This window comes from Hyperolius riggenbachi, chromosome 7 (assembly GCF_040937935.1).
Source record: "Hyperolius riggenbachi isolate aHypRig1 chromosome 7, aHypRig1.pri, whole genome shotgun sequence".
Taxonomy (NCBI): Eukaryota; Metazoa; Chordata; class Amphibia; order Anura; family Hyperoliidae; genus Hyperolius; species Hyperolius riggenbachi.
The window spans coordinates 321,459,815-321,472,175 of NC_090652.1; the positions used below are offsets into that span (position 1 = coordinate 321,459,815).

Consider the following 12,361-nt stretch of genomic DNA (forward strand, 5'->3'; position numbering starts at 1 on the left):
AAGCTCTGCCCCCTCATCTCCCAGCTGCGCCTCCTTCTCTCTCAGCTGTGCCCCTTTCTTTTCCAGCTCCGTCCCATTCTCTCCAAGCTGCACCCCCTTTTCTTCCAGCTGTGCCTTCTTCTGTCCCAGCAGCACGCGCTTCTTTTCCAGCTCCGCCCCATTCTCCACACGGTGCGCCTTCTCTCCAAGCTGCACCCCGTTCTCTCTTAGCTCCGCCTCTTTGTCTCCCATCACCGCCTTCCTCTCTCCCAGCTGCGCCTTCTTCTGTCTCAGCCACGCCCCTTTCTCTCCAAGCTGCGCCTTTTTCTCTCCTAGCTCCGCCTCTTTGTCTCCCATCTCCACCCCCCTTCTCCACCCCCTTCTCTCCCAGCTGCCACTTCTTCTGTCCCAGCTGCGCCCCTTTCTTTTCCAGCTCCAACCAATTCTCAACACGGTGTGCCTTCTACACTCCAAACTGCACCCCTTTCTCTCTTAGCTCTGCCTCTTTATCTCCAAGCTGCGCCCCTTTATCTCACTGCTCTGACCCCTTCTCTCCCAGCTCCGCCCCTTTCTCTTCCAGCTCCGCCCCATTCTCTCCCAGCTGCACCCCCTTCTCTCCCAGCTACGCCTTCTACTGTCCCAACTACGCACTTTTCTCTTCCAGCTCCGCCCCATTCTTCACACGGTGCGCCTTCTTCTCTCCAAGCTGCGCCCCTTTCTCTCTTAGCTCCGCCTCTTTATCTCCCAGCTCCACCCCCTGATCTCCCAGCTCTGCCCCACTTCTCTCCAAGCTGCGCCCCTTTCTCTCTTAGCTCTGCCTCTTTATCTCCCATCTCCGCCTTCCTCTCTCCCAGCTGCGCCTTCTTTTGTCCCAGCTGGTCCCCTTTCTCTCCCAGCTCCGCCCCTTTCTCCCCCCACTCCGCTCCATTCTCTCCCTGCTGCGCCCCTTTCTCTCCCAGCTGCACCTTCTGTCACAGCTGGTCCTATTTCTCTCCAAGCTGCGCCCCTTTCTCTCTTAGCTCCGCCTCTTTATCTCCCAGCTCCACCCTTTTCTCTCCCAGCTGCGCCATCTTCTCTCCCAGCTGTGCCTTCTTCTGTCCCGGCTGCGCCCCTTACTTTTCCAGTTCCGCCCAATTCTCAACATGGTGCGCCGCCTTCTCTCCAGCTGCACCCCTTTATCTCCCAGCTCCAATCTTTCTCTACCAGCTCCACCCCTTTCTCTCCCAGCTCCGCCCCTTATCTCCCAGCTGCGCCTCCTTCTGTCCCAGTTGCGCCCCTTTCTCTTCCAGCTCCGCTTCATTCTCCACACGGTGCACCTTCTTCTCTCCAAACTGCGCCCTTTTCCACGGGCATCCGCACATTGGGCAAATTGGGGCATCTTCCGCCTCCACAGCCCTGAACGTTACTGAAGAAAACAAGCACATTTTCAGTTACTGAAGAATTGAAGGTTGCATGTGAGGTAAACAACCAGATGATACTTATCACACATACACGCAGCTCCCTGCCCCACCGCTGACCTGCTCCACAGCTGGTACGTGACACTTACTGAGCAGGGCTTAGAGAATTGAAGCATGTTTGATTAGTAAATTACCAAACTTCTGCCTCATGCGGAAAATCTTTAGTGAATTTGGAAAAAAAAAGTGTAAAATACCAAATGAGGGCCTTTACCGACCAAAATTATTTTACCAAACTGCCCTTTGTGAATAGAGCCCTTTGATATGCCAAAGTGTCAGGAATGTTTTAACCTCCAAAAATCAGCTAGTAAGAGCTGAAATAGCTGACACTGGTGAGAAGATGACCGGCAATAATCAGCTGATCAGACATGAAATATCTGACACTGGTAAGAAGCATATTAATATGCTAATTGTGAAATGTTTTGACCTGCAAAAATCAGCTTGTCAGTGCTGAAATATTTGACACTGGTGAAAAGACGTATTGAAATGCTGAGTGTGGGAAATGGTTTGACCTGCACATATCAGCTTGTCAGTGCTGAAATATTTGACACTAGTGAGAAGACATATTGAAATGCTGAGTGTGGGAAATGTTTTGACCTGCAAATATCAGCTTGTCAGTGCTGAAATATTTGACACTGGTGAAAAGACGTATTGAAATGCTGAGTGTGGGAAATGGTTTGACCTGCAAATATCAGCTTGTCAGTGCTGAAATATTTGACACTGGTGAGAAGACATATTGAAATGCTGAGTGTGGGAAATGGTTTGACCTGCAAATATCAGCTTGGCAGTGCTGAAATATTTGACACTGGTGAGAAGACATATTGAAATGCTGAGTGTGGGAAATGGTTTGACCTGCAAATATCAGCTTGGCAGTGATGAAATATTTGACACTGGTGAGAAGACATATTAAAATGCTGAGTGTGGGAAATGTTTTGACCTGCAAATATCAGCTTGTCAGTGCTGAAATATTTGACACTGGTGAAAAGACGAATTGAAATGCTGAGTGTGGGAAATGGTTTGACCTGCAAATAGCTTGTCAGTGCTGAAATATTTGACACTGTTGAGAAGACGTATTGAAATGCTGAGTGTGGGAAATGGTTCGACCTGCAAATATCAGCTTGTCAGTGCTGAAATATTTGACACTGGTGAGAAGACGTATTGAAATGCTGAGTGTGGGAAATGTTTTGACCTGCAAATATCAGCTTGTCAGTGCTGAAATATTTGACACTGGTGAGAAGACGTATTGAAATGCTGAGTGTGGGAAATGGTTCGACCTGCAAATATCAGCTTGTCAGTGCTGAAATATTTGACACTGGTGAGAAGACGTATTGAAATGCTGAGTGTGGGAAATGTTTTGACCTGCAAATATCAGCTTGTCAGTGCTGAAATATTTGACACTGGTGAGAAGACATATTGAAATGCTGAGTGTGGGAAATGGTTTGACCTGCAAATATCAGCTTGTCAGTGCTGAAATATTTGACACTGGTGAGAAGACATATTGAAATGCTGAGTGTGGGAAATGGTTTGACCTGCAAATATCAGCTTGTCAGTGCTGAAATATTTGACACTGGTGAGAAGACATATTGAAATGCTGAGTGTGGGAAATGGTTTGACCTGCAAATATCAGCTTGGCAGTGCTGAAATATTTGACACTGGTGAGAAGACATATTGAAATGCTGAGTGTGGGAAATGTTTTGACCTGCAAATATCAGCTTGTCAGTGCTGAAATATTTGACACTGGTGAGAAGACATATTGAAATGCTGAGTGTGGGAAATGGTTTGACCTGCAAATATCAGCTTGTCAGTGCTGAAATATTTGACACTGGTGAGAAGACATATTGAAATGCTGAGTGTGGGAAATGGTTTGACCTGCAAATATCAGCTTGGCAGTGCTGAAATATTTGACACTGGTGAGAAGACATATTGAAATGCTGAGTGTGGGAAATGGTTTGACCTGCAAATAGGTTGTCAGTGCTGAAATATTTGACACTGTTGAGAAGACGTATTGAAATGCTGAGTGTGGGAAATGGTTCGACCTGCAAATATCAGCTTGTCAGTACTGAAATATTTGACACTGGTGAGAAGACATATTGAAATGCTGAGTGTGGGAAATGGTTTGACCTGCAAATATCAGCTTGTCAGTGCTGAAATATCTGACACTGATGAGAATGAGAAGCTAATCAGACATGAAATAACGTATTTTCCGACGTATAAGACACACTTTTTCTCCCCCCAAAATGGGAAGAAAAAGTCCCAGCGTCTTATACGGCAAATGCAGGGAATCCCCGACTTACCAACGCCCGCAGATACGAACCGCGACCTGCCGCCACGTTGGGGATTCCCTGCATTAGCTCCCTGTATGGTCCGCTTTCCTTCCCTGTGTAATTAGTGTGGCAGCGGCATGTGTGTATCAGAGTGGCCGCCAAGATCACTGCCTGGCTCCCCGCACGGTCAGCTTGCCCAATTTCCCCTCCCCGCATATGTGTGCTTCCCCCCCCCCCCCCCCCCGCTGGTGTGTCCACTCCCCCCAGGTGTCAGCACAGCGGCAGTCATACTTACTCCAGCCGCTCTCTGGGAATGCAGACCTGGTCTCCTCTCTGTCGCTCCTCTAATGATGGCTTCTGTACTACGCGTCATTGATGAAGATCGCAAGTTAGCAGAAATTGATTTTTATTTTTTTTTTTTCACAAAGTGTCATTTTCCACTAACTTGTGACAAAGTAAAATCTTCTATGAAGTCACCATGCCTCTCAGTGAATACTTTGGGATGTCTTCTTTCCAAAATGGGGTCATTTTGGGGGTATTTATACTTTCCTGGAATTTTAGCCCCTCATGAAACATGACAGGTGCTCAGAAAAGTCAGAGATGCTTCAAAATGGGAAAATTCACTTTTGGCACCATAGTTTGTAATCGCTATAACTTTTACTCAAACCAATAAATATACACTGAATGTTTTTTCTGTTTTTGTTTTTTTTTCAAAGGCATCTAGCACAATAAATTTGGACAAAAATGTACAGAAATTTTTGACAAATTTTATCACAGAAAGTTAAAAAAAATCATTTTTTTCACAAAATTCATGATTTTTGATGAATATAATAAAAAGTAAAAATCGCAGCAGCAATCAAATAGCACCAAAAGAAAGCTGTATTAGTGACAAGAAAAGGAAGTAAAATTCATTTAGGTGGTAGGTTGTATGACTGAGCAATAAACCGTGAAAGCTGCAGTGGTCTGAATGGGAAAAAAGGCTCTGGTCCTTAATGGCCCATACTCACGGGCTACAAATATCGCCGCAATACGCGGCGGGCGTGTGTTGCAGCGACAGGTCGCCCGTGAGTATGCGGCGTTGCAAGGGCGCGCACCCCGAACCGTCGCTTGTCGCTCATGTCGCCGGGCGATTGAACCGCTCAATCGCCTGGCGACAGTCGCCGCCGCAACTCCGCCGGAACAGTCGCTAGTCCGCGTGAGTACGCGGACTAACGACAGCAACAAGATAAGAAATGCATTGGGCTTCCGGCGGGGGGAGGAGTAACAGCGACAGCTTCCGCCGCATCAGTTGCCAGGTCCCTCCGCCGTGTGTACGCGGAGGGACCTGGGGACGAGCTGTCGCCGGCCTGTCGCGCACACGCTCACGTGTGCTGGCGACAGGCCAAAAAGTTGCCCGTGAGTATGGGCCATAAGGGGCGAAAAGACTGTGGTCCTCAAGTGGTTAAGACACAATCACCTCTTCTCCTTTATTTCCTCTGACAGGATTCTCACTTCAAAGGAAGGACTTACTTATCTAGTGCTCTCCGTTATCTGAGGTATGTGATGTGCCCTGTTCCTCCCTCCAATGCAAATATCCCCATATCCCCGTGCTGTGCTCTGCACAAGAAACTTTACGCACTTGCTATGCATGCCAACTACAGGGAGACTCAGCATTTACCGCAAAGCCTCTGCATTCTCCCTTCACGGCAGTTTTAAAAACGGGTCACCAGCCAGGAGTGTGAAGATCTGAATCCAAACTCTGCAAGCGCTCCTCTCTGCCTCACATGCAGGTGTCCCGTGCTGTGCTCCATTCTCCTCCATTAACTCTGATGCAGGATGCAGGAAAGGGCACTCACCCTCTGTCCTGCTGGCAGCACTCTGCATACACCGGAGGCGACCTTCTATAGTGAAAGGGTCCTGACTTGATGACCTCATCAAGTAAGGGCCCTTAAAGACACACTGCAGAAGATTGCCGTCACTGTAATGCAGAGCCGTTGGAGGGACAGAGCGCTGCTGCCTGCATCTTATATCAGAGGGACAGAGGAGAAAGGCGCACAACACAGGACACTCAAATAAATCGCGAGGCGGCACACCACTAGCTGCAAAGATGCGTGTATTATGAAACAGAAGCACTACATGTTACGGAAAATCCTTCATCAGGTTATGCACCTGATGAAGGATTTTCCGTAACATGTAGTGCTTCTGTGTCATAATAGACGCATCTTTGCAGCCAGTGGTGTGCCGCCTCGTGATTTATTTGAGTGTTACCAGGAGACCGTGTGAGCAATCCGGTCGAGGCTTGGCACCGGCAAATTCCAGGACTGTAAACATCTGGCACTGCTACCGTGGAACTCCATTATTGGTTTGGGCACAACACAGGACACCTGCATCTGAGGCGGATAGGAGAGCGGTAGGGGGAAATCTTTATCGGTGGGAAGGGAGCACAAAAGCTGCAATTTGTATCTCTCCAGGGGGGCCTTCTGGGGCCCGCCCCTTCCACATAAAGGCGCCTGTAGGCACGTGCCTACAGTGCCTTATGGGAAATCCGGCCCTGTTGAAGGCAGATGCGTCAGGTGTGCCTGGTGTTGGCTCCCTTCCTGCAGGGAACTAACATGGTGATCCGGGAACGGACATCCCTCTGTGAATGGGTGCCCATTGTTTGCCTGCTGGACAGGGCAATTTTCGATCTGCTGGAAGAGGGAGAGGCAGCCCTGACTTAGCTGGATCAGCACTCAGCTGCACAGTCCACCTCTCTCAGGAGGAGGAGTTGCACTTGTTGGAGGAGGAGTTGGAGGTTCCTGGCTTGGATGTTGAAGGGGAAGTGCAGAGTGCAGCTGCAGTGGTGCGAGGGTGGAGAGGGCATATAAGGGACAACGACAACGGGCACAACAGGAGGAGGACAGGCGTGTTGTCTCAGAGGGGGGTGATGACTATGATGTGTCTGCTGTGGCACACCTCTTCCTCATGGCTGTGCACATGCTGCGGTGTCTGCACAGAGACCCCAGGGTGATCCAGATGCGGGAATCCTGGACCCATGACTGAAGGACATGCTGGGTCAGTTCATGCAGCGCAGAGATCTAGAGCATCAAACAAGGGAGTTGCAGGGGGCCCTTATTTGCAGACTGGAGGAAGCCTTCCAACCCCCCTGCCCCTGTCTAGCCAACACAGCAGCCAGTGCCTGCAGCCAGGAGCAGCAGGTGCCCAGGAGATCTGCTGTGTCTGACTAGGCAACTCTACATGGTAGAGCTACCTAGAGAGGAGGTGCCTTCATCAGCAGCATCCGCCTCTAATCAGCACCAGTGTATGACCCACATGGTGGCAGACTACATGGGGTCCTTCAGCGGGCTTGACACCAAGGCTCCCATTGACTCCATGGAGTACTGGTCAAGAGGCTGGAGATCTGGAGGGAGCTCACGCAGTACACCCTGGAAGTCTTGTCCTGCCCCCTTCTAGCGTGCTGCCTGAGAGATGCTTTAGTGCGGCCGTTGGCATGGTCACAGAGAATCGCCCTGGTCTGTCCACACAGTCTGTGGACTCACCTTCCTCAAGATGAACCAGGCTTGGGTTAAAGGTGATTTCCTAGCCCCTGCTGTCGGTGAGAGGACATGAGGTGGCTGGGAATAGTGCTATGGCCGACCAACCATCAACAGTACAACCCCCTGCAAATTAAATTAGGCCTGGTTCTTCTTATTTTTGCTGTGGCACCACCGCTAGGTGCCATACTGTAATACTGCTGCTGTCACACACTACTCCTCCTGTTGCTGCTGCATGTACCTCCTGCTGACTGATTCCACTGCTAGGTTCAACAGAAAAGGCCTCTAACCCTAAGTTCCATTTCTGGGGTACAGTATCTCCAGTTCTTGGAGTGATAGTGACCCCAAATGTGTTGTGCATGTAGGTCAATATGCCATCTACCTGCATACCCAGTTTCAAGAGCCTGTCTGGTTCCTAGAAGAAAAGGCCTCCAACCGTAGCTTCATTTTTTTTTGGGGGGGGGGGGTGTTATCTTCACTTCTGGGGGTTGCTAGTGACCCCAAACTTGAAGTGCCTGTGAGTCAATATGCCCTCTACCTGCATACCAAGTTTCAAGAGCCTGCCTGATTCCTAACAGAAACAGCATCCAACCCTATCCCTTCCAAATAGACTTACATGGAAAGCATCAAAGCATTGTTTTCCACTTTGTTTCCCCTATAACCCCAACCCTATACCTGCCTGGCTGGCTGCGGGGCAAGCTGGCCCAAATCTCTTAACCCTCCACCCCCCACTTACACCAGGGTTAATTTCTAAGACCTCCTGGAACTCCAGGATCCAGTGGTGCTCTCCCCTGTTCGCTGGCAGGACCCACGTTGCGAGCTTGCAGAGCGCCACTGGATCCTGGAGTGCCTGGAGGTTTTAGAAATGAACCCAGGTGTGGGTGCATGGAAGCTTAACATATTTGGGCCAGCTTGCCCTGCAGCCAGCCGGGTAGGGTTGGGGTTATAGGGGAAACAAAGAAGAAAATTATGCTTTGATGCTTTCCATGTAAGTCTATGAGGAAGTGATAGGGTTGGAGGCTGTTTCTGTAAGGAACCAGCCAGGCTCTTGAAACTTGGTACGCAGGTAGAGGGCATATTGACTCACAGGCACTCCAAGTTTGGGGTCACTACCACCCCCAGAAGTGAAGATACCACACCCCAAAAAATGAAGCTCGGGTTGGAGGCCTTTTCTTTTAGGAACCAGACAGGCTCTTGAAACTGGTTATGCTGGTAGAGGGCAAAATCACCCTGTGCCCTGGAATACTGTCTACCTGTGCCCCACCATACTACATCAGCCTGAGCCCTGGCATATAGTCTACCTACATGTACCCCAACATACTACATCACACTGTACCCTGGCATGATGTCTACCTGTGCCCCACCATACTACATCAGCCTGAGCCCTGGCATATAGTCTACCTACATGTACCCCAACATACTACATCACACTGTACCCTGGCATGATGTCTACCTGTGCCCCAACATACTACATCACACTGTACCCTGGCATGATGTCTACCTGTGTCCCACCATACTACATCAGCCTGTGCCCTGGAATACTGTCTACCTGTGCCCCACCATACTACATCAGCCTGAGCCCTGGCATATAGTCTACCTACATGTACCCCAACATACTACATCACACTGTACCCTGGCATGATGTCTACCTGTGCCCCAACATACTACATCAGCCTGAGCCCTGGCATATAGTCTACCTACATGTACCCCAACATACTACATCACACTGTACCCTGGCATGATGTCTACCTGTGCCCCACCATACTACATCACACTGTACCCTGGCATGATGTCTACCTGTGCCCCACCATACTACATCAGCCTGAGCCCTGGCATATAGTCTACCTACATGTACCCCAACATACTACATCACACTGTACCCTGGCATGATGTCTACCTGTGCCCCACCATACTACATCAGCCTGTGCCCTGGCATATAGTCTACCTACATGTACCCCAACATACTACATCACCCTGTACCCTGGCATGATGTCTACCTGTGCCCCACCATACTACATCAGCCTGAGCCCTGGCATATAGTCTACCTACATGTACCCCAACATACTACATCACACTGTACCCTGGCATGATGTCTACCTGTGCCCCACCATACTACATCAGCCTGTGCCCTGGCATATAGTCTACCTACATGTACCCCAACATACTACATCACCCTGTACCCTGGCATGATGTCTACCTGTGCCCCACCATACTACATCAGCCTGAGCCCTGGCATATAGTCTACCTACATGTACCCCAACATACTACATCACACTGTACCCTGGCATGATGTCTACCTGTGCCCCAACATACTACATCAGCCTGTGCCCTGGCTTACTGTCTACCTACATGTACCCCAACATACTACATCACACTGTACCCTGGCATGATGTCTACCTGTGCCCCACCATACTACATCAGCCTGAGCCCTGGCATATAGTCTACCTACATGTACCCCAACATACTACATCACACTGTACCCTGGCATGATGTCTACCTGTGCCCCAACATACTACATCAGCCTGTGCCCTGGCTTACTGTCTACCTACATGTACCCCAACATACTACATCACACTGTACCCTGGCATGATGTCTACCTGAGCCCCAACATACTACATCAGCCTGTGCCCTGGCTTACTGTCTACCTACATGTACCCCAACATACTACATCACACTGTACCCTGGCATGATGTCTACCTGTGCCCCAACATACTACATCAGCCTGTGCCCTGGCATGATGTCTACCTGTGCCCCACCATACTACATCAGCCTGAGCCCTGGCATATAGTCTACCTACATGTACCCCAACATACTACATCACACTGTACCCTGGCATGATGTCTACCTGTGCCCCAACATACTACATCAGCCTGAGCCCTGGCATATAGTCTACCTACATGTACCCCAACATACTACATCACACTGTACCCTGGCATGATGTCTACCTGTGCCCCAACATACTACATCAGCCTGAGCCCTGGCATATAGTCTACCTACATGTACCCCAACATACTACATCACACTGTACCCTGGCATGATGTCTACCTGTGCCTCAACATACTACATCAGCCTGTGCCCTGGCTTACTGTCTACCTGGGCCACAACCAAATACATCGACAACAGTGGTGCTCATCCAGATTCTGGATACCCGAACTACCCGGATTATCCAAACTTTTTCAGCAATCCGACCTCGGATTCCAGATAGCGGGCCAAATCCGGAATGCAGTATCCGGATTCACAGCGGTATCCAAATAGGAATTCGGACATCTGGGTCGGATATCCGAATCCAGGTAGCGTAACCACGGAGATGACGTACCTGACGTCATTGAGCCAATCAGAGGGCTCCCAGCAGAAGCCCTAGCAACCAATCACAGAGGGGAACCCTGGCCAGCCCCTCCTGTATATAAAGTGGCAGCCATGTTGAGGAATCTCGTCCTTGCTTGTGACTGCTCACTGAGAGACATTTCCAGTGCTGTTTGGCAAAGCAAGTGCTTTATACTGTGATAAAACCTAGCATTTTTGCACATAAACACCTGTACTATACCACTCTTATTGTTTTTTAGTTAGCTAACTTGTATTTTGATTTTAGTTAGTGTGTGTGACAGTCAGTCAGATTCTGTGCTGCAGCAGTTGCTAGAGGTCCTGTGTGTGTGCTGTGCACACAGGCCAGGCCTGCTATTAGCCTTAGCTACAGTATAGGTTAGGGAATAGGATTACTGTATTATTGTGTAGTTAGTACTGCAGTGCTAGTTAGTTGTTAGAGTAGTACTGTGTTATTACAGATTACTGCAGTGCTGCTGTGCTGAGCAGCAGTGTCAGTGTGACAGATAGACCGTTAGTGTGCACTGTCTTCTACTCTGCTGTCTGTCACTCCGTGCTGATTGTCATTAAAGTTCAACACCACTTTCAATAAAGTACAAGTACCCCACATCCATCTGGTGACATCATCACACATAACTTGTACTATGTCTGCAGGCACTGGCAGCCAGGGGAAGGGCAGCAAGGCCAAGAAGAGAGGGAGTAGCATTGCTGCCACAGTCAGCAGTTCTGCCGGGTCAGTGTCCATTCCGCCGCTAGCCACTGGCCGTGGACTCACTGGGCGCCCAGCTGTTAGGGGGAGTCATGCTGCAGAGGCGCAGCAGCGTGTAGCGGCCATTTTTCAGCAGGGTCTGCGGTGCAAATTGGAGGAGAAAGACGCCAAGCCTGTGATGCAGCTGAGGGTGGATGAGCAGGCCACCACCAGCTCTACATCTACAACTGAGACCTCCACCCCCACCACCACTCCTGTTCACAGCAGCAGCAGCCCAGCAGTGCCTGGGGACTCCTCACCAGTCATGTCCACCCCAGCAGGCAGCCTACCCTCAGTCAGTGCGCTCTTTACTCCAGGCACCGCAAGCGCAATCAGGGCTGTTACCAGAGAGTTTGAGGAGGATATTCTGGGCACAATGCGGTATTTGGAGGAGTCACAGATGGCGACGGTGGTTGTTGGGGGGGGGGGGGTACCTTGCCTCATGTGTCAGCAGAAGAGGAGTTTGGGGGGGACACATCATCCTAGCAGTTGTTTGAGGATGGGGGTGGGGGGGGGGAGTATGATGATGATAAAGAGATCAAGGACTGTGACTATCATCCATAGGAGGGGGATGTTAGCTCGGAGGAGGAGGAGGATGATGATGAGTTGGTGGGTCTGGCACAGAGGATCAGCATCGCAGACATCGGCAGGAGCAGCAATAGGCGTGGAATGCAGGACCCACAGCCTGCTGCTTCATCTTCTGCCACTACCACCAGCCGCACCACTCAACCCCAGGCCCAAACCACCCCAGGGAGAAAAGCAGCAGCAGGATCCCATTCAGGGCGTAAGGGAACATTTTTATACCCAATCTGGCAGTTTAACCACTTAAGGACCAGGCCTGATTTGCCTGATTTGTGCAGCGTGGGCTCTCCAGCCCACAGCACAGATCAGGTTTGCAGCATGAATATCAGACTCCCCCCCCCCCCCTTTTTTCCCCACTAGGGGGATGTCCTGCTGGGGGGGTCTGATCGCCGCCGGCTGCCTGTGATTGGCGGGGGGGGGGGGTCTCCTCAAAGCCCCCCTGCGCAGCGATTTCCACCCTCTCTGCCCATACGTGCTTCTCCTGCAGGCTATGGGCTGCGC

The 12,361-nt window shown here is 50.2% G+C and overlaps 1 protein-coding gene across 5 annotated transcripts in view; it reads left to right on the forward strand.

Annotated features, from left to right (window-relative positions):
- Positions 1-12,361, forward strand: part of LOC137525263 (7-methylguanosine phosphate-specific 5'-nucleotidase A-like) — a 606,367-nt gene that overhangs the window by 483,367 nt on the left and 110,639 nt on the right. For 3 of the 5 annotated variants that reach the window (XM_068246297.1, XM_068246296.1, XM_068246298.1), the window contains exon 5: positions 5,180-5,232. The exons of the other annotated variants lie outside the window; for them this stretch is intronic. In XM_068246297.1, coding sequence (XP_068102398.1) covers positions 5,180-5,232 — 53 coding nt within the window. The remainder of the gene's footprint in view (positions 1-5,179; positions 5,233-12,361) is intronic. 5 annotated transcript variants of the gene reach the window in all.